Here is a 22,111-nt window from a genome sequence, read left to right on the forward strand (position 1 = left end):
GGATGAAAAACACGGGTGACGCATACCCTTTGTCTGTGAGGGGGGGGGCTTAAGGGTTGGAGGGGTAAAACCAGGGAGTTTAACTGCCATAATGTTGTGGTATCCTGTGTGATAAATAGTGATGACGGGTAAAATGGATGCTTGTGGGATTTTTCAGGGGCATTAATATTAATTAGTATCAATTGATCTCTATACATTGCCTTTCCTAGGAACATTTTGCACCGACCACAGCTAAGTATTTGGTTGAAGTTCTTGTCCTTCCTATAGGGGAAACCAGGTGATCGAACAACAGCTATATCTTGCCATCCTTGGTTCAAGCATGTGAAGACTTCATTTCATTAAATCGTCAATAATCAAATATGGGACCACACAGGAATCTCTAGCATTAATGTGATGACCTGTTACAATGATTGTCTACTACTACATATATTTATTGAGGACCCCACTAACCCTCGTTTGAGCCGGTATTTGAAAACTTAGTCCTTTGTGGATTATGAGCAATGCTATATCTTATCCATTAGAGCTCTGAACTTTGTATCTGCATTTCTGATGGCTGTGCTTTCCACTGCTTCCTACACCAATCACTGGCCCGTGCATTTAAATGAGGACAGTTGTTGTTTTAGCCAATTATCTTAACTAAACAGTGGCATATTTCCTATTTTTTTTTGTACATTCACACCTTTTTGAGGACAAAGTAGTTCAAACCTTTTTTGTATTTTTCGTTTTGTAACCAAGTCCTACTGCTTTGTTCCCAGCGCATTCCTTTATATGTGCATATTGTGGTGACAAATTTAGCCCGCATGGAAAGTGAGAAGAAATTATAGTAGAAGCCTCAAGTAATTCAAAATCTAACTTGATTTGATGTCGTTGACAAAGCTCAAACCAGGGCCCAGGATTGTATTAACATGTAAACTTTAGTATTTCGAATACATAAAGGCATTCTAAACAACGTTGCAATATTCGCTGGTATTTGTATTTTAATATTTTTTATTGTGTATATTTTTATTTCTCAATGCATTCATATTTTATGTTTATATTATGATGTTGAAATTTTGTTCGTTTTTTTATGGGTGGGGGGGCATAGCCCCTCACACTGACGCCTCACTTGTCTGTGTGCTGCCCAATCCTTTCTTGCCTGTCTTCTCCCCACACACCTGCGTCCTTCTCTCATGCCCTCCCTCAATGCAGTATTGCTGGTCAGGTCATAGCGTTTTATAAATTGGTTTCTACCCATGCTGCACTACAGCGGCTCTGCTGTACTGCATGGCTACAAAACATTGCTTTAGCCAAAAGATCTTATAGGCAAGACCTACTGGCTTTGCCAATGCTGGTTCATATTAGCCAATTGCCTTGAGCTAAGAACTAGAGTCTCCACCAATCCACTAACTCCTATTACTCTCTTTCCGGACACTTTGGCTTGACATGCTCTGAAGCGCGTACATCCTTAAATGAATAGCCTAATAAAATATTAAATTAAATCTGTGCTTCAAGAAATCGAATTAATGACACACACTTGCCTTCCTTGGATATTTGTATGGAGCAGTCACTTTTTTCACATACTCTTGCAACTCTTTTACGAGTTCTTCTGGATCATGCGACTGGTAGGCAGGTAACAAAACAACAAAGGCTTTGACAATCTAAAACGGCAAGAAGACAACATTAGTAATTGCAGGCTATGAAGTCAAAATAAAATTGGAAGCATTAAAATATGTAAACGCTACACTGCAAAGACAAGTGCATTTCATACCAGGGTATGTTGTACAACACAAGCCATTACAAAGTTAACACCGATAAGACCATGGGTCAGCTCAATGGCGCTTGTTTATGTTGACTTAGGAGGACAAACCCTGGGTGGACCACCTGGGTCCACCCTGTGACGTTCATATTCCACACAGATATCTGGGCTGGATGCCTTTGTCTACTAAGACTTAATAATTTGGTATTTAATGCGTTCACTGCGAGGGGCAGAATGCAAAAACATTGCAACCAAAACCAATTAAGTAGCACTCCTTAAAGCAAATTTTACATCCCCTATAATCACTCTTGACAGTTAGTGCCATGATGATCTTTTTAGTTTTTTTTCTGTTTTATTTTTGTTTGATAACTTTCCAATGTAAGTATAAAAAACTAAGACACGTACATTTTAGAAAAAATATGCATAGTAAACATATCCTTGACTCGCACCTAATAAAATATTTGAAAAAATCAATTGTCATCACAGTGCATTGACAACAGCTTATTGCAGCCTTTTGATTGTCAGTGTTTGAAACTGCTGCACACGATGACATCAAATTTCTCCTCTGGTTATTGTGGAATTGACATTCTACCTGAATGTGTTCAAATTAAATCCAACTGGGTCTTATGACACATTACTACATCATTTGCATATAGTGAAGGAAAATGTCAGTTGAGGTAAGTTTAATTTTGGGATTAAACAGGGAGTTATGTACTGAATCTTGAACAGGAGCCATATCAATTAAAAGAATATTGAAAAAGGTGGAAGCCAATACAGGTCCTTGCCTCACAGCTGAATTTTAGGGATATAGGGATGCCTACGGAGTATCCTTAGGATGGACATTAACGAGATGGGGCATTCTAGCTTTAAGAATTTACTCCAATCCAAAGCTCAACCGATAGTATCGAAGACCTTTATGAAATTCCAAAATATACAAGGGAGCTGCACTGTATCTCTACTCATGGATACACCAACAGGGCGTGCACGTGCTGGATATTATGCTTGGGGGAAGTGTAAGGAACACTATTAGGGCTTATATAACAATATGTTTACATATATGGGGGTTGCTGAGTGGATTGTTTCTACTTTATTGCTCAACTTCAACATATTCGTTCTCCTTTAGTCGACATCCAGAATGACTAATGCCTCCACTGTCTTACTGGTATCAGACCTTATAGCTAAGTTGCCAGCTCCACAATGCTCTAACATAATAGAAATATAAAATGAGATAGACCACTAACCCCTATTCACAAATCAAAAAGACTGTAATATTTTACCAAAGGCATGCATTGTTTTCAACTAACCTTTATGGTTGTGTTACAATGTAAATATTTAAACTAAGGTATTGTGTTGCTGCATCGTGTTAATACTTTGGTACACCATGTGGGATCTCTAAGGTCTTGTTATGTTTGTTTGCCCATGTTAACCTGTGGTATATGGGGGCTTGGCTAGTCCAGGCAAGATGGCAGACACGGTCTAGAGCTGCTCTGCTCCACCGACCCATGATCTTGTGCCATCCGGCCATAAGCCTGCGCCACCAAGCCCTGCAAAAATATGCAATAGCGATTTCACCATATGCCAACCCCCGCACCTGCCTGGGGATGACCAAAACAATGTTGCGATGCCTGGACTGGCCGGGTGCTGTGGAGATGAGAGACCATTGCAGTGCACGTGGAGAGTAACAAAGGTCATTTCTTCTCCCCGTGGCTGAGGACGACAACTGGTGGGGGTGTGTTATGAGCCCCCTGCCCCAATCTGTCAGACTGGTGGAGGTGAGAGGGGCCCCGCTACAGACGAGGGGGGGGGGGGGGTCAGGCTAGGCCTTTAGAGGGGTGAGGCCTACTGCAACAGATCACTTGAGGGGTGGGGCAGCTTGAGTTGGAGCTTGCACACTTGCTGGAGCCAACAGACGAGACCTAGCACGGGGGAGAGGAGAGACCCCCCTTCTCCCTCCTACCCAGAAGTTCCATGGTAGCCTATGAACAGGCCTCAAAAGACTTGTGATTGGGGGCCATCCATACTATAGAAGCAGCAACCAGCAGAGAGGGTGTACATGGCTTGGGGAGAGAGAGAAGTGAACCGTTGTGGACCAGTTGTCAACCCGTCACCAGTTCGGGGCCCTGTGCTGAGACACTGGACTATGATGTATGAAAGCTCCATATGAACTAGCTGAACTGCTGGCGGGGGGGGGGGGGGGGGGGGGCAGCAAGACTAGGTGTACAGCCCAGATGGGGAACTGGGATGAGTGAGGTTTATTCTCACTCAACCCCCACAACAGATCAATTGTGGCCTAGAGACAATGGAGAGGGCGAAGTTAAAGTTAGTGCGGCCTAGGCTGGGTGACCTCTGATATCCTTAATCATGCGACACTGTGGCGTGTCGGTTTACCCCTTCCTTGTTGGTGCTTTTATTTACTTTTTATGGGTATAATGCACGTCAGCCCTCCTCATTCTCCAGGTGAGATGCCATGTAGAGTAGTATACTGACTGGAGGGCCCTTCATTTAGGACTGCTTGTTCTGTAGTAGGGGATCTCTGTGTATAGTCATAATCTAGTGAATAGTCCCGCCCATGTGTGTGGACCCCGGAGCAATCAAAAATAATCTCTTACAGTGTTGAAAAATGCAGAACTGCACAGACACTTAAGAGAGAATTTAAAGACCGATAATGCAGCCTAAAAAGGCTACACTGTCCAGTACTTCAACTAGAAATTCCACCACAAAATCCACAAAACAGCAAAGCCTGTACAGATTTCCCTTGCTTTAACAGCAAAAACCCTCTGGAATGATAGAGAAGAACCTGGACAGACAAGCCCCATAGGCTGCCATTATGTGGCTCAGAACAGGATACTGTGCCTTTAAGAGAACTTTCCAGAACTTCACAGTATCCCAGAATGCACTGCAGGTCCCAGTTACTTTCAGTTCTTTTTTCCGGCTCCTGCAAGCAGGACCCTGGAGCATTGAGCTCTCCCTTTTCAAGGGTTTATTGGTGTTTTTTCACGATTTGAGTGCTTCTAAAGTACTTTTGTGCTGTTTCTTCTTGGTTTTTGCTCCCTTTTGATGTCAAATATGCCTGCATTATTTGACAAATGCCCGGAGTGCTCCAGGAAGAAGGCAAAATCAGACTCCCATGAGGTGTGTATCCTCTGCCTTCCCTCTTCCCACATCCCTGAGGAGTGTGGGATTTGTCAAGGCTTCTCTGGCAGGACCCTGAAAGAAAGACAGAAGATCAGGCTTCAGGGCCTCGAGGAGAGAAGACTGAAGGCGCAAGGTGGGTCTGGAGGGGCTTCTTCTGCCCATGCTGAGGCCTCTGGGGGGCTCCCCAGGGGCAGGAAGCCCAGCAAACGTCACCATTCTCCGTCTGGGTCGGTGGCACTGACCACGACGTCGAGAGGGATGACCACGGCCTTCTCCCCGTCTCCCCAGGGCTCTGGGTCGAGGAAGCGTCGACGTCGAGGGAGTTGCACAGGCCGCCGTCGATCCTTTGACGGTTTCGTCGTCTTCGGCGTCGACGTCGAGTGATCGGCGTCGGCGGGCCGGGCGTCGGCGCTCGCCGTCGAGGCGACACCGCTGTTCGCCGTCGACGGAGTGGAAGCGATCGTCGTCGAGGGGATCCTCGTCGTCGAGGCGGAAGAAGTCGCCGTCGAGGTGGAAGAGATCGCCGTCGAGGCGGAAGGTGTCGCCGTCGAGGCGAAAGAGGTCGCCGTCGAGGCGGTAGAGGTCGCCGTCGAGGTCGCCGTCGCGGCGCAAGAGGTCGCCGTCGAGACGCAAGAGGTCGTCGTCGAGGTGGACAGGATCGACGTCGAGGCATGGAAGGCGGTCGACGCCGAGGCATGGAAGACGGTCGACGCCGAAGGGGCGCTCGACGTGGAGGGGCCTACGCTCGCCGTCTGGTCACCGTTCTTCGACGTCGAGGGATCGTGATGAGAGGCCTGGGGCTGTGGGGGGCTCCCCACAGTCCGGATCTGGAAAAGGAGGCGGGTCACCGGGATCGGTGTACTCCGAGGTGTATACCCCAAAGAAGACTGTTACACCTCCGCCTCCGTTACCGAGGGGTCCCCCTCCGAGGGGTCCGACTCCTCCTCCGTTGCCTCCTCTTCCAACGGAACCACGGCCTCATGTGCCGGACAAGCCGCCTCCGGTTCCACCGAGGTCGGTCTCGTTGCCCAGGCTTCCGACCCCTCCCAAAGGGACTCCTAAACCTCAGGACCCGTCCAAGCCCAAGACGCCCGCCCCGGGGAAGCTGGCAGAGCGTCCCAGACCTAGGAGATCACGGTCGCGCTCCGGACGGAGAGGAAGATCGAGGAGTAGACACAGGTCTTCCACTAGATCTAGGCATCGCCATAGGAGGCGCAGTTCGAGGTCCCGTACGGCTTCCTCCAGGACTCGCTCCTATTCGCCTACCTTATCGGACTCACCGGAGACTAGGGTGTCTCCGATAGAAGACATCGGCACGTTCCAGGAGGTTCTCCTGAGGGGGGCTGCGAAGTTGGGTATCACGGTGACTGCTCCTACACCTACGACGTCCGTGATATTCGAGACTCTTCACAAGAAGCACCTGTCTCGCCCTCTGCTGCCGCTGGTGCCAGGACTGGTCGAACCTGCGGAGGAGCTGTTCCTTACACCTGCGGTGGTGAAGGCTGCACCCTCCAGACTTCTGAAGAAGTATAGGGCACCGGATTCGGACCCGGCTTTCCTGCAGAGGGACCCAGTGCCAGATTCCGTGATAGTGACGGCGGCCAGGAAGTTGCATGCTACCTCCCCGTCCTCCACCGTGCCTCTGGATAAAGAGAGCCGCTGGATTGATTCGGCTGGAAGGAAGGCTTGTGGGACTTCTTCCACTACTATGAAGGCCTCCAGCGATTCGGCATTGCTGGGGCGGTACGGCCGTGCGCTGTGGGACTCCCTGGAACAGTTCGCGGACCTTCTACCACGTGACAGGAGGGAGGACTTCCAAGAAATTGTCAAGGAAGGGATGCTGGTTTCGAACTAGGCCATCAGCGCCGCTGCGGATATCGCACTGTTGGCGGCACATGGCTACTGTCACGGGGTCAACCAGCGCCGCCATGCTTGGCCAGGCTGACGTCACTAAAGCCTGAGGCGCAACAGCGGGTGGCCAATCTGCCTTTTTCCGGTGAGACACTATTCGGTAAGCATGCCGACGATGAAATGGCACGTATGAAGGCTGAGACCCCGACGGCTGTGGGCCTGGAGAAGCCCAAAGACAAGAAGCCCTACCGCCCGTTCCAACGGCGGTTCGGTTCGCAGGGGAAAGGACGAGGACAATCTTCAGGACAACAGCAGCAGCAACAACAGCAGCAGTTCCGGAGACCCTTTCCAAAACGCCAGAGGGGTAGAGGTGGACAGCAGTCCTCTACCGTGAACAAAGGCCCGGCCGGGTCTCGACCCTGAGAGGTTACTTCCCCTTCATCCGTTACCCGCTCCGGTGGGGGGAAGCGTTCAATTTTTTCTGGCAGAGTGGAGAAAAATTACTCAGGACAAGTGGGTGCTGAATATTGTTTGCAATGGATACAGTCTTCGGTTCACCAGCCCTCCTCCATCGATTCCGCCGGTCAGCTCGCAGTATCAACTGCGCGAGCTCCAGGCGGAGGCCGATATCCTGTTAAGGAAAAGGGCGATAGAGGACGTACCTCTGTCTCAAAGAGGAAGAGGTCTGTACTCCCGATTCTTTCTGGTCCGCAAGAAGGACAAGAACGAGTTCAGGCCCATTCTGGACTTGCGACAGGCAAACAAGTGGATTCGCAGAGAAAAGTTTTGCATGCTGTCGTTGCATCAGATTTATCCTCCGTTGCAACAGGGAGATTGGCTATGTGCTATAGACCTACAGGATGCGTACTTCCATGTGCCCATTGCACACAAACACAGGAAGTTCCTGCGATTTAAAGTCGGCACCAATCACTATCAGTACACGGTACTTCCGTTCGGGCTGAAGTCTGCGCCCAGGACTTTCTCGAAGTGCATGGCAGTGGTAGCAGCACACCTGCGGAAGAACAAGGTGTTTGTCTACCCGTACCTGGACGATTGGTTGATCAAGGCCTCCTCCTTCTCGGAAGCTCAAGCGCACTTCCAGAAGACGTGCGTTCTCTTGAACAAGCTGGGGTTGCACATCAACATGTCCAAGTCTGTCCCGACTCCGGTCCAGTGCATTCCGTACTTGGGGGCTTCCATCAATACGCTGTCAGCAAGCGTGTCTCCTTTGGAGGAGCGACGATTATCACTCCTTCGGAAGGCTCAGGCTCTCATGACCACTCCATCTACGACAGTGCGGAAGGTGTCCTCTCTACTGGGATCGATGGCATCTTGCATCTTCCTGACGCCACATGCGCGGCTGCACATGAGACCGCTGCAGGAGTGCTTTGAGGATCAGTGGGACCAGAGGAGAGGATCTTGGGACGACAAGATACGACTGTCTCTGCATGCTCTTCAGTCTCTGAAATGGTGGTGTTCAGCGGGGAATCTCCTGAGAGGGGTTCCCTTCCACAAGGACATTCCCACACAGACTATCGTGACGGATGCTTCTCTCCAGGGATGGGGAGCACACTCCGGAGATTTACAGATTCAAGGGACATGGTCCGCGACGGAGTCCACGTACCACATCAATTTCCTGGAACTCAGAGCTGTTCACTTGGCACTGAAGGCTTTTCACCCGTCCTTCCAGACCAACTCTCTGCTTGTACAGACGGACAATACGACCACGATGTATTACCTCAACAAGCAGGGGGGCTCGAGATCCCGCACTCTGTCGCAGGAGGCGCAGGCGATCTGGCACTGGCTTCTGGCCCGAGGATTGACGATAACGGCCACACATTTGCCAGGTGTGCAGAATGTTCAGGCAGACAAACTGAGCAGACTGATTCAGGAGAACCACGAATGGGTCATAAACGACGAAGTGCTAGGAGAAGTCTTCGCAAGGTGGGGAACTCCAGACGTAGATCTGTTCGCCACTGCCGAAAACAGCAAATGCCGAGACTTCGCCTCCAGGTACTACCAGCCAGGGACGCTGGGGAACACGCTATGGATCAACTGGTCGAACAGCTTTCTGTACGCTTTTCCACCCATCCCCCTGATTCCGACGGTTCTCATCAAGCTGTCCCAGTCCAGGACGCGGATGATACTGATTGTCCCGGAATGGCCCAGGCAGTGGTGGTTCACGGACCTGCTTCACCGGTCTCTCCTTCCTCACATTCGGCTGCCGTGCAGGCGGGACCTTCTCACGAAGTTCGGGGGGCGGATGTTGCACCTCAACCTCTCGTCTTTGAGTTTGGCGGCATGGCTCCTGAGATAGTGCAATATGGCCATCTGAATCTCCCAGAGGATTGCATGGACATACTGAAGCAGGCTAAGCGACCTTCCACTAGGACTTCTTATGCTTACAAGTGGAAGAGGTTTTGCATCTGGTGCAAGTCCAAGAACTATGACCCTACGACATGCAAGGAGAATGTCATCCTTCCATATCTACTACATCTGGCGCAGTCTGGCCTTAATGTCCATTCCATTAAGGTTCATCTGGCTGCTTTGACTGCCTACAGGAAATGCCCTTCACAGACTTCCTTCTCCCAGATCCCTGTGATCAAAGATTTTTTGGAAGGCTTGAAGAAAGTATTCCCTCCTGTCAGGCTTCCTTCGCCTTCATGGGAATTGAATGTGGTGCTGTCCAGAATGATGAAGGAGCCTTTTGAACCTATTCATAAGGCTTCGTTGCAGCACCTGTCCTGGAAGGCGGCGTTCCTCGTGGCCATTACATCGGCCCGCAGGGTGAGTGAAATTCAGGCGTTGTGTTGCCAAGAACCTTATACTGTATTTCATGCTGCTAAGGTTGTTATGCGTACTCACCCTAAATTTCTTCCCAAGGTTATTTCTGATTTTCATGTCAACCAGACTATAACTTTGCCTACGTTTTTTCAGAATCCTTCATCTCCAGCGGAAAGGTCTTTACATTCCCTGGATGTTAGGAGGGTGTTGACATTTTATCTGGATAAAACCAAAGATATTCGTAGGTCAGACCAATTGTTTATTAATTATGGATCAGTCAGGACGGGTCTTGCTACCTCTAAACAGTCCATCTCGAGGTGGATTGTGTCCTGCATACAATTGTGTTACTACAAAGCTAATAAGACCTTAGGGGGCAAACCTAAGGCTCATTCCACCAGGGGCAAGGCTGCCACGACAGCTTTGCTTTGTTATGTTCCCATTGCAGAGATCTGCAAGGCGGCCACTTGGAAGTCGGTCCATACCTTTGCTAAGCATTACTGCCTGGACACTGATGCCAGGGCAGACGCTCAGGTTGGGCAGGCTTCGCTGCGAAATCTGTTCGCACAATAGTGGTGTTATTTCTGTTTTCTCCACCGCCGCTTGGTGTGGGGATGGGCTTGCCATTCTATTCACTAGATTATGACTATACACAGAGATCCCCTACTACAGAAGGAGTAGTTTCTGTCCTGTAACTCCAGTTCTGTAGTAGGGGTATCTCTGTTATAGTCATAAGCGCCCGCCCTCCTCCCCGGTGGAGAGAGTTATTCATGTAAGGAATGCTACAGGTCTGGCGTGTTACGCCTTAAAAAAGAACTGAAAGTAACTGGGACCTGCAGTGCATTCTGGGATACTGTGAAGTTCTGGAAAGTTCTCTTAAAGGCACAGTATCCTGTTCTGAGCCACATAATGGCAGCCTATGGGGCTTGTCTGTCCAGGTTCTTCTCTCTATCATTCCAGAGGGTTTTTGCTGTTAAAGCAAGGGAAATCTGTACAGGCTTTGCTGTTTTGTGGATTTTGTGGTGGAATTTCTAGTTGAAGTACTGGACAGTGTAGCCTTTTTAGGCTGCATTATCTGTCTTTGAATTCTCTCTTAAGTGTCTGTGCAGTTCTGTATTTTTCGACACTGTAAGAGATTATTTTTGATTGCTCCGGGGTCCACGCACATGGGCGGGACTATTCACTAGATTAGGACTATAACAGAGATACCCCTACTACAGAACTGGAGTTACAGGACAGAAACTACTCCTTCTGTGTTTGGGCACTCTGATGTTACGCTACCGTCCTGGGTATGGAAGTTACTCTCCTTTTTATTTTAATCGAGCCACACACTATGGTCATAGTCAACCTCAAACATTACCCCTACGCAGAACACTGGGCCTGATGGGTGGGCTCTTGGTCCCTGCCTCTCACACCCACCAATTGCATAGTCTAGATGAATAGACTAAGCCTTATCACTTGAACCGTAATGGGCATGGCCCGTAAAGGGCACGCAATGGAACAATATCTCAAAAGAAGAAATTCTGAGATAGTGTTTATACAAGAAACACACATGTCCACGTGGGAGGACGCGTGCCTACAGTAACAGTGGCGGGGCAGTGTTATGGCACCACCTACTCTGCTTACGCTCGAGGGGCCCTTATCTGGGTGATCTCCAACGGTGTCCTTCCCGAGCATTGCAACAGAAATAGACCCAGCAGGGAGATATGCATTTGCGGAGGGGTGATTGGACGGTCAATCCTGACTGTTGGGAAGTGTTTATGGTCTAAATGTGGTGCAGCAAGCGTATTGGGCAAACCTTTCCACTATGCTGACTAGATGAGTGCATATACTGTGGATAATAGAGGGGATTTTATTGATTATTAAACCCTCTCCTGGACGATTCACACCCACCCCTAGCTTCCTTCCCTGTGCACATGGCGGCAAACTACTTGACTCTATGGCTGACACACTGGTCATTAGTAGACACTTGGTGCATAATGTACCCACATTCTAACTATTATTCATACCACTCACCACTGCATGATCTTCACACGAGACGATATTGTATTGTCTGGCACAACATACACTTACAAGTCACGGACGTGAAAGACCCTATTAGATCATAGTCCCTTACTACTTCACATAGCATGGGGCATGCAGATTCCCCCAGTGCCAACATGGTGATTGCAACCAGCCTTGTTTGAGGATGCAGTGTTTTGAGACTCAGTACACAACGTGCTCATGCCCTACTTCATAGAAAACTGGGCAACACCAAAGAGGATGATCGATGGAGTGTTGAACATTGCAAGCACTCACCCCCCAGTCAACTGATCTGCGTTTAATCCATCATCATTCTTTAGCTCACTCAGCCACCCCAGTTCAGACATGGCCATATGCAAATCAGTCTGACCCTGTGCCTCATGGGAGCAGTCCAGCCCGAACTGCCAAGCCATGTCTTCCCTGGACCGGAAACAAGCCTCCTGGGACTGGTTTCGGGCTCACAGCCCTCATCAGCCAGGCTATCTTGAATCCAGCCCCATTACTGCCATCCTAGTGTCCCCGACACACCTAGCTGTTAATCTGGTAGTAAAATATGCAGCGTTTAGCGTCCCCCTGACTCCCGCTCCACCCAACCCACTAGTGGATCATCAAACTTCAATCGCAGATTTCTCAGTGCAGTCTCACTGCCTACTGTGGTGCTGCTGGCAAGAAAGGATCTTGGTGCACCCATCACAGAACAGGAGGTTAGGGAAGCAATTCGAGGGGTTGTGACATGGAAGACCCTGGAACTGGATGGCTTACCTATTGAATTTTAAAAGGCTTACGAGAGCCTTCTATTACCCAAACTACTCGAGGTGTACAATGCTGTGCTCATTGTGAGAAGTTGGCCTGGTATATGATGTTCACTATTCTAGTGAGCACCTTGCACCAGTCCAAACAACCCTTATGGTGATGGTTGTAAAGTCAACCTTATAGACCAGCTATCCTAGGGTAGCATGGACAAAAGCAGTCTTAGGCTAAACTCAAGAGGGCATGTGAAGCCAGCTGTTTTACCATATGCAAACCTTTTAATACCAAATGAAAGGACACCACACAGGTTATATATTCAAAATATATATGTATTTATTTCTAAATAAATCCCCTTAACTCTTTATGAGCACAGGAGCACAAGCGTATAACAAGAAACTTAATATAGCATACAAAAGTTGCACAAATATGGATAGGCCCTGGTGGCCCCTAAAACCATATACTAAAATAGTGGTATAAGAACCACGTCACGAACAATGGTAAGGCCTAGGGCCTTGGGAATCGCTGGGACTACACTGGACTAACAGCAGATAGGACGTGGGAGGCCCACAGGATGCTGGTGCAGTGTATAAATGCACACGCGTGCACCAATAGAAGTCAATGGGTGCATAAAGTTAGAAAGTTGCAGATTTGGAAGTCTTCCGACTGGACTAGAACTTAACCACTTAAAACTAGGACACTAGGGATGCACTGGAGCACCGCAGTACTCTCGTTACCTCACCCACAGGAAGCGGGTGCATAGGTGTCAAAGTGTGTCGGGTTTCGTCATGGAGTTCTATGGAGCCTTGGAGAAAAGATGCTGCAGGCGACCAGGAGAGAAGAGTCCGGTTGGATCGAAGATGTAGAGTACCTGAAAGCAGAGGGGACAGAGTCTGGGTCACTAGCCAGTGACCAGGAAGGAACAAGGCGATGTCGGGTTGCGATCAGGTGATGTCGTGAAGCTTGTCTCCGCTGCCACATGGACCAGGAGGTGTCGACGACGACCAGGTGCTGGACACGGACTGTCTCACGAAGGCTCTCGCTGTCGGCGGTGTCCGATCTCGATTCGGAGTCAACAGGCCTTGGCAAATGCAACCCACGGAGGACTCGAAGATGGCTTCTGGATCAGATCAGCAAGGTCTGATGGGCTGCTCCTCTTCAGGGGAGCAAGGCCCAGTCTGGAGCAACCAGACCAGCGTTGAAAATTCGAAGGTTCGTCGTCGCAAAGGCCACTAGCCAACGGGCAAGTGACCGGACAGACGCGTCGAGCAGGAAAATGCAAAAGGGCCCCACGCAGCACTCGGTGAGTGTGGAGAGGTGATCTTCGGTGCAAAAGCTGCTCGGGGCTGGGGCTTCTCAGTCCCCAATGCACAGCTTCGAGGGTGCCTCGGGCGCTGCACAGAAAGCACTTCGCTGGCTTTCAAAGATGGCCGGTCCCACGTCTCACGTCGCCTCCACGGGTCTCAGCTTTACTGTGGCTGTGGATCTGGCTGTTGGATGTCTGGAAGTCCGGTTCTTGTCGGTCTCTGTCGTTCGAGCTCCGCCGGGAGCAACAACAAAGCAAACCTTTGAGCGCTTGATGGTGCCTGCTTGCACAGGGTGGTCACTCCTTGACCACAAGGGAGATTCTTCAGTCTTCTACGTTGAAAACCAGTGAAGCAAAAAGCAAAAACAAGCATTGGCATAGCCAATAGGTCTCGCTTGTGGGACCTTATAAGTATTTAGTTTTGCAGCACAATATCCTTGTTGCATAAATCGGATAGTGTGCTGCAAAACTAAATACTTATAAGGTCCCACAAGCGAGACCTATTGGCAATGCCAATGCTTGTTTCCCCCTGTGGGTGAACAAGCTGCTGGATTCAGCGTGTCGGTTCAAGCTCAATGTGCTCGCTAGCCGAGGCGCCCGGGGCAGCGGCCGCAGAATCCCTCACTTTATCAGACGTCGAATCTAAGACCATCGCACTAACCTCTCCCTGAAAGATGCTAGAAATGAGAAATGAGGTGCAGACTGCAGCGTGTTACTATCAGCCCCGGCGCAAGATGGAGGCCACTTTCAGCCCCAGCACCTCCAGTCCAGATGAGGGCGTCTGCACTCAGAGGACCCTCAGCCCTAAACTCGCCCTCATTGGTCTGCTCCTGTCCGAGGTAGTTCAACTGAGCGTGGAACGTGGACGGGTTGAGCATCACGGGGAGTGACAGGTGGGGCCGGCGAGGAATGACAGGGGGGCCGCTCGGTGTGCACCCCGTGACGCACGCACGATGCTGACCGAGACTGCCTGGCTAGCGCCTCGTGTAATCCAAAGGGAGCATTAGCGCTACGTAAAAGGCACAAACACACAAATAAACAATCAATGAGTTAGTTACATTTCAAGATGCTCCGGAAATACAGATGCATGGTATTGTCTGCAACCGTATCACGATAGGTCGTCCTATGATTTATGGCTTGAATTTTTTAATTTTCTGGCACAGCCGACTAATCAGTGTCTGTGCCACTGGAAGGCTGGCCGCAAGCCCTCTGATAGTACTTAACACACCTCCGTCATGCAGAGTAAGCACAAGCTTTATGAGAAAGGTAGTCCTACACACACAAACACACAGTTATGCCTAGAATATGGAGCAGCCTTGAAGCAACGCTTGGACTAAAGACTAAAAAACTGATCATTCCCGTCGGCAGTATGACTCAGACCGTTAAAGTTCGCTTGTGATGCAAGGGTAAAAAGTATGAATTCTGCTGAGGCCAACCTCACCAGCAAACGTTACGTTACATGGCGGCAGTAGTGATACATGAAGCAAAAATTACAAGTGAGCATGTTACAAAAGCAAACGTTACGTTACATGGCGGCAGTAGTGATACATTACATGAGGCAATAGTGACAGTTGTGCAAGTATCAAGAGCAACAAATACAAGAGGTAGCAAACGATATGGGAACACGGCCTGGGGGAAGAAAATGCGTGCGCCGGGAAAGGAAGGCAGAGAAGGGGAGGGGGGATGAGAAATGCGAGACGGCGGGCAGGGGAGCGGCGAAAATGACTAATTAGGGGAGGAGAAGCCGCAGAGCGCACGCTGGGCGAAGCCCTTTGATGTGCTCTGCGGCAAATGGAGGGAGGCTGATGCGCGTTCATGTTTGAACACGTGGTTCACATGAACGGCAAGAAAACGCCATGAAAACGCCAGCAAAAAGCTGGTGGTTTCATGATGTTTTCGCCGCTTGAATTCTCGCTCCGCTCGATGCGCATGCGCGCATCGATAGGTCGCGAGACCTAAAAATGGGGCGACCATAGGATAGCAGACCCTACTCTCCTACACTCATGACTGGGCAGCTACCCCCATCATTTAAGGAAACTCTACTGATTTCTTTCCCCAGGCCGGGGAGAGAGCCCATGGACTTGACACCCTACTGGCCCCTATCTAAGTTGGTGATGGACTACAAGATATTGAGTAATGCCATTGCGGTGCAGCTGCTGAAACCTCTCCCGTATTTGGTACACCCGGACCAAAATGGGTTCCTCCCAGGCCACTCTATCACCATCAATATCAAGAGACTATCGAATGTTGGAGCATGCGCCTGCAAAAGGGCCTTTGGCAGCGTATGTGGTCTTGGACCTAGAGAAAGCGTTTGATACCGTTGATTGAGATTACATGTTCGCGACATTGACCGCCATGGGGATAGAGGGAAGACTTCATAGGTAATACGACTCTTCTATATGGAGCCCACAGTGTGGGTGACGATAGGTAGTTGCATCTCAGCCCCCTTTCATGTCATTAGGGGCACGCGCCAAGGCTGGCTTCTGTCCCCGATACTGTTTGCTTTGATGATGGAGTCGCTCACTCTGAGGGTACGACAGGAGGGGCAAATCTGGGGGTTACCAATAGAAGGTGCCATACATGGATAATGTGTTAATATTTGTATGGCATGGAATAGACACTATAACAACCAATCTGACAGAATTCCACACTGGCTCTGGACTGGGAGTGAACTGGTCCAAAACCTGCCTATACCCATTCCATCTAGACTGCCTGCAACAGAATTGTGAGGTTGATAACCGCCCCCTTATGTTGGGAATCACATCCATTGAGGTATTTGGGCATTAACATCTATCACGCCACTCGTGATCTCCTAGACAGAAACCTCACTAAGCCCACTGCCGCACTTCCAAGATCTGTACAGGGACGGGTAGCTCTCTCATAAACTGTGATACTCCCCCCCCACTCACCCGATAGTACACACCATCCACAAAGTGGGTGCTGGCCACCGACTGATAACCTGGCTGACCCATGCCTTTTCACAACATACACAGGACCCCGGGCTCCCACTCCGTAGAATCTGGCAGGTGGACATATGCCAGTACAAGATGCAGAAGGAATGGAATAGGACGCTTCTCTACCCACAGAAGGTCTCCCAGTATGCCAGATTCCATTATATTCAACATAATATTTTGCACAGAGCTTATCTTAGTCTGGAAAGATTCCACAGGATAATTCCTGGATCCTCTCTGAATTGCCCACGGTGTATGCAACCCGGGCCAGATATAGCACAGTTTTGGTACTGCCCCATGGTTGATGATCTGTGGCTGGCGGTTACGACCAAACTCCCTGACCTCACCGGTTGCCATTATGCGCTAAATAGATCTGGCTATCCTTTTAACGCACAAGTTACTACTTGTGTACCGATATATCTGTAAGAGACATTAGTTAGTATTAGATTCCTTACCTTAGAATATCCCCAGGCGTCAGACTGGATCCGGAATTTTTTTGCGTAGCAGTACCCTTGCGCGTCGGTAGGCGTTGTCTGCGGCTCCGCGTCCGTCATCGGCGTCGTGGGCGCCGTGATGATGTCGTCGGAGTACTTAGACGACGCCTCCGCGTGCTGACGTCAGTTCTTAGACACAGCTTTTCCGCGCCAGAAGCGCTGAGCCATGTTAAAAACCAACACTGGTGCCATTGAAACTAGGGCCCTAAAAGGGGATAACCCTAACCCTAGATATCGGTTCGCAGAACGTGGAGGATGGGTGGGTCGGTAAGGAATACTAACTAATGTCTCTTACAGATATATCGTTACACAAGTAGTAACTTGTGCATCTGAAAGAGACACGTTAGTATTAGATTCCTTACCTTAGAATAGATACCCCAGCAATACCAACCCCGGTGGTGGGTCTGCGAACCAATAATCACACCAGAAAGTCCTGGAGGACAGGACGGCCAAAGAAGCCATCCCTCCGGACTTGGCTGTCCAGGCAGTAGTGTCTTGCAAACGTGTGCAGTGAAGCCCACGTAGCTGCCTGACAGATGTCTTGTAAGGGCACTCCCCGGCCCAGGGCAGTTGTAGTCGCCGTGGCTCGGGTGGTATGAGCCCGCAATCCAACAGGGGGCTCCTTCTTAGCCAAGGAGTAACATGCCTGGATACACAAGATGATCCACCGGGAGATGGTCCTCTTGTGCACCGCTTTCCCCTTTTTAGCGCCCACGTAACCAACAAAGAGTTGGTCATCCACCCGGAACTGGCGTGTGCGATCTAAATAGAACGAGAGCGCACGTTTTGGGTTCAGATGGTGGAGCCGCTCTTCCTCTTTAGAGGGATGCGGAGGCGGAAAGAAGGTTGGCAAGGTGATAGACTGCCCAATGTGGAAGGCTGTAACAACCTTGGGCAGGAAAGATGGCTTAGTACGCAACACAAACTTGTCCAGGTGGACAGAAAGGAAAGGAGGAGTACAAGAAAGATCCTGGAGCTCACTCACTCTCCTGGCAGAGGTGATGGCAACCAGGAAAGCAGTCTTCAAAGTAAGAAGGCGGAGAGGACAGTTGTGAAGTGGCTCAAAGGGAGCGCACATCAGAAACGTAAGAACAAGGTTCAAGTCCCACTGAGGCATCACAAACGGAACAGAAGGAAACGTGTGTGTGATGCCCTTTAGAAATCTATTTACAATGGGGGACTTGAACAAAGAAGGTTGATCAGGCAGCCTCAGAAAGGCTGAAAGGGCAGAAAGATAGCCCTTGATAGTGCCCAGAGCAGAGCCCTGCTGGGCAAGAGAAAGAAGGAAGAGAAGAACCTCAGAAAGAGGGGCAGCAAGAGGATCCACAGCCTTTGCTGTGCACCATGCCACAAATCTGTTCCACCTGCAGGCGTATACCGACTTAGTGGAGGGACGCCTGGCTGCCAGAATGACATTACAGACTTCAGGAGGCAAGTCAAATGGCCTCAACTGTCGCCGCTCAATCTCCAAGCATGGAGGTGGAGACTGGACAGGTTCGGGTGGAGGACCGTCCCCTGCTGCTGCGACAGAAGTTCCTCCTGAAGAGGCAGATGAACCGGGGGATCGACTGACATACTGAGTAGCTCTGGATACCAGTATTTTCGTGCCCAGTCTGGAGCCACAAGGATGACTTGGGCCCGGTCGCGCTTGATCTTCTTCAGTACTCTGGGCAGAAGTGGTAAAGGCGGAAAGGCGTACAATAGACCGCAACTCCACTCGCGACGAAAAGCGTCTCGGAGCGAGTGCCGCCTTGGAAATTCCAATGCGCAGAACTGATGACATTGTGTGTTCTCTTTGGTGGCGAATAGATCTAACCAAGACTCTCCCCATCGCTGAAAGAGGCCTTGCGCCACGTCCGAGTTCAGACGCCATTCGTGATCTATCATGCACTGACGGCTGAGCTCGTCCGCCCTGGCGTTCAGAGAACCTGCCAGGTGTTGAGCCACCAGGGTCACGCCCTGGCATTCCAGCCATTGCCAGAGGCGCAGAGCCTCCTGGCAAAGGGTCCACGAGCCCACCCCGCCCTGTTTGTTGCAGTACCACATGGCGGTGGTGTTGTCCGTGAACACCTGCACTACACTCCCCCGGACAGAGGGGAGGAATGCCTTCAGTGCTAGACGAATCACCCATAACTCCAACAGGTTGATGTGGAGCCGGGCCTCCGCTGGAGACCAGAGGCCTCTGATCTCCGCCTCTCCCATGTGGCCACCCCAGCCCTGGAGGGACGCGTCCGTCACAACTACGTGCTCCGGTTGGGGAAGGGAGAGGGATCTGCCGCTGACCCAATCGCGGTCTGTGAGCCACCACTGCATCTGTCTCGCAGTGCCCTCCGAGATTAGGACGTGGTCGGACAGGTTGCCCTGATGCTGGGCCCACTGAAACTTCAGGTCCCACTGCAGAGCCCGCATCCGCCACCTGGCGTGATGCACCAGTAGGATGCAGGAGGCCATCAGCCCCAGAAGCCGCAGTGTCAACCTGACCGAGACCCGGGATAAAGGCTGAAAGATCGGAATCAGAGCCTGAATATCCCGGACCCGCTGTTCGGGTGGATAAACACGAAACTGCGCCGAGTCGAGAACCGCTCCGATGAAGAGGAGCTTCTGAGAGGGGCACAGGTGTGACTTTGGCACATTGATGGAGAACCCCAGCTGGTGCAGGAGATCTGCCGTAGTCTGGAGGTGGCTGACGACTGTCTGGGGCGAGCCCGCCTTCAACAGCCAGTCGTCGAGGTAGGGGAAGACTGAAACCCCTAACCTGCGCAGATGAGCTGCGACCACCGCCATCACCTTTGTGAACACCCGTGGGGCGCTGGTAAGGCCGAAGGGGAGCACGGTATACTGAAAGTGCTCGTGGCCAACTGTGAACCGCAGGTAGCGCCGGTGGGCCGGCAGGACGGAGATGTGGAAATAAGCGTCCTGCAAGTCCAACGCTACCATCCAGTCTCCTGGGTCCAGGGCAGCTAAGACCTGAGCCAGTGTCAGCATTTTGAACTTCTCCTTCCGGAGGAAGCCGTTGACGTTCCGTAGGTCCAAGATAGGGCGTAGGCCCCCTTTGCCCTTCTTGGGTACCAGAAAGTAGTGGGAGTAGCAACCACACCCTACTTCTGGCCCAGGAACGGGCTCGATGGCCCCCTTGGCCAAGAGGGCCATAACTTCCTCCTGCAGAAGTCGCAAATGATCCCCCGATACACGGTGGTTCTGCGGTGGCATGGCTGGAGGAGTCGCCTCGAAGGGGAGGGAGTAGCCCCTTCGGACGATCTGCAGCACCCACCTGTCCGATGTGACGGTGCGCCAGTGGAGGAGGTGATGGCGAACCCTGCCCCCCACTGGCGTCACATGGGCCTGAAAGCACGGACTAGGAGGGTTTTGAGGCGGATGCTGCGGGGGAAGGTGTGGACTGACCTCGCCGTTGTCCCCGACCGCCACCATGGCGGTTTCCACGGCCGCCACTGCGTTGGGTATTACCCTGCGGAGCGTGGCTGGCAGCACGTGTGGGTACACCCCTTTCGTGGCCACGAAAGGAATGAAAGGCAGCCGATTGCTGGCGCGGGGCAGAGAGGCCCAAGGACTTGGCCGTAGCCCTGGAGTCCTTAAAGCGCTCAAGCGCATGGTCTGCCTTGTCGCCAAAAAGGCGACGGCCATCAAACGGCATGTCCATCAGTGTGTTTTGGACATCGGCTGAAAAGTTGGCGGACCTCAACCAGGCGTGACGTCTGACCGCCACCGTCGTTGCCATCGCTCTACCTAGTGAGTCGGTGGTATCCAGCCCACACCGGATAGAATATTTGGCTGCATCCCGGCCCTCCACAAGGGCTTGGCCGAGTTTGGCCCATACCTCCAACGGACACTCTGGCAGCACTTCCGCAACCGTATCCCACAGAGAGTGGGTGCAGCGGCCCAAGAGGCATGCGGTGTTGGAAGACCGCAGTTCCAGACTAAGGGATGAGAAGATCTTTTTACCAAACTGCTCATACCTCTTGGATTCCCTGTCCGGCGGAGCCGACGGGAATGCGATCTGGGAATTGGAGGCCTGGATAACCAGGCTCTCGGGGGTGGGGTGGATGGACAGGAAACATGGGTCGCCCAGGGCCGGGCGGTGGCGTCTGGCCACGTTCCTATCTACGGGCGAACCCGTAGCGGGCTTGGACCAAGTGCCCAAAAGAACGTCGGTTAAGGCCTCATTAAACGGCAGCAGAGGCTCGGCTGAGCATGACTGTGGCTTAAGGACCTCGGTGAGGAGGTTAGTCCTCACGGCCGCGACGGGGAGCTCAAGGCCCAAGGCCTTGGCCGCCCTCATCAACACCACACTATAGGTTGCCCCCTCCTCCGTAGCCACGGTAGGAGGCGAGACAAAGCCAGTGTCAGGCGAAGTGTCTATACCACTGGCCTCCCCAAGTTCACCTGCCCAGTCCTCTTGAGACTGGCATTCACGTGCCAGAGGGTCCTCAGACCCCTCTCAATCCTCCTCATCACCCATCTCCTGGTACTCAGGGTTAGGAAAAGATGGGGCCGGTTCATGGAAAATGAATTCCCCGAACGGCGTCATATGCGGCGCCCAGCGGCGCCACACCGGCGCCGGAACTGGGTCGAGGGAGGCGTCGGGGACGGCGCCGCCCGAGGACGGCGCCGGAGGTGACACCTGAGGGGTCGACGCCGGGGAGATCGTCAAATCCACCGGCGACGACCCGGATCCACAACCGGATCCAGCGGGGCCCTGCAGCGCCGGGCCCGAAGGCACCGGCGGCGTCGGAGCCGAAGCACCCGACGGCGTCGGGGCCGAAGCCCCCGACCTGCTAGGACCCCCAGACGGGACCGCTGGGCCCGAAGGCGCCGCGGAGCCCGTCGGAGGAGAGAGAGACCTCATGGCCATGAGGAACCGCTCGATCTCCTCCGGCGTCGCGTTAGGCCCAGGGACCGTAGGGTATGAAGCCGGACGAGGTGCCTGCAACCCCGATGGGGCCGTTGGGGCGGTGCCACCTGAACCCCCGGCCGCGTCGCGGGGAGTCGGAAGAGCGATGACGTCTCTTCGACTTCTTGTGCTTACCTGACGACTTCGACCCTGAGGAGTGATGTCGACTCCCGGAGCTAT

General features: G+C 51.7%; 1 protein-coding gene across 2 annotated transcripts in view; it reads right to left on the reverse strand.

Annotated features, from left to right (window-relative positions):
• LOC144786124 (acyl-coenzyme A synthetase ACSM3, mitochondrial-like) overlaps window positions 1-22,111 on the reverse strand; it is a 413,227-nt gene that overhangs the window by 28,631 nt on the left and 362,485 nt on the right. For both annotated transcript variants that reach the window (XM_078665090.1, XM_078665091.1), the window contains exon 13: window positions 1,518-1,637. In XM_078665090.1, coding sequence (XP_078521216.1) covers window positions 1,518-1,637 — 120 coding nt within the window. The remainder of the gene's footprint in view (window positions 1-1,517; window positions 1,638-22,111) is intronic.

Source organism: Lissotriton helveticus, chromosome 10, assembly GCF_964261635.1.
Source record: "Lissotriton helveticus chromosome 10, aLisHel1.1, whole genome shotgun sequence".
NCBI lineage: Eukaryota > Metazoa > Chordata > Amphibia > Caudata > Salamandridae > Lissotriton > Lissotriton helveticus.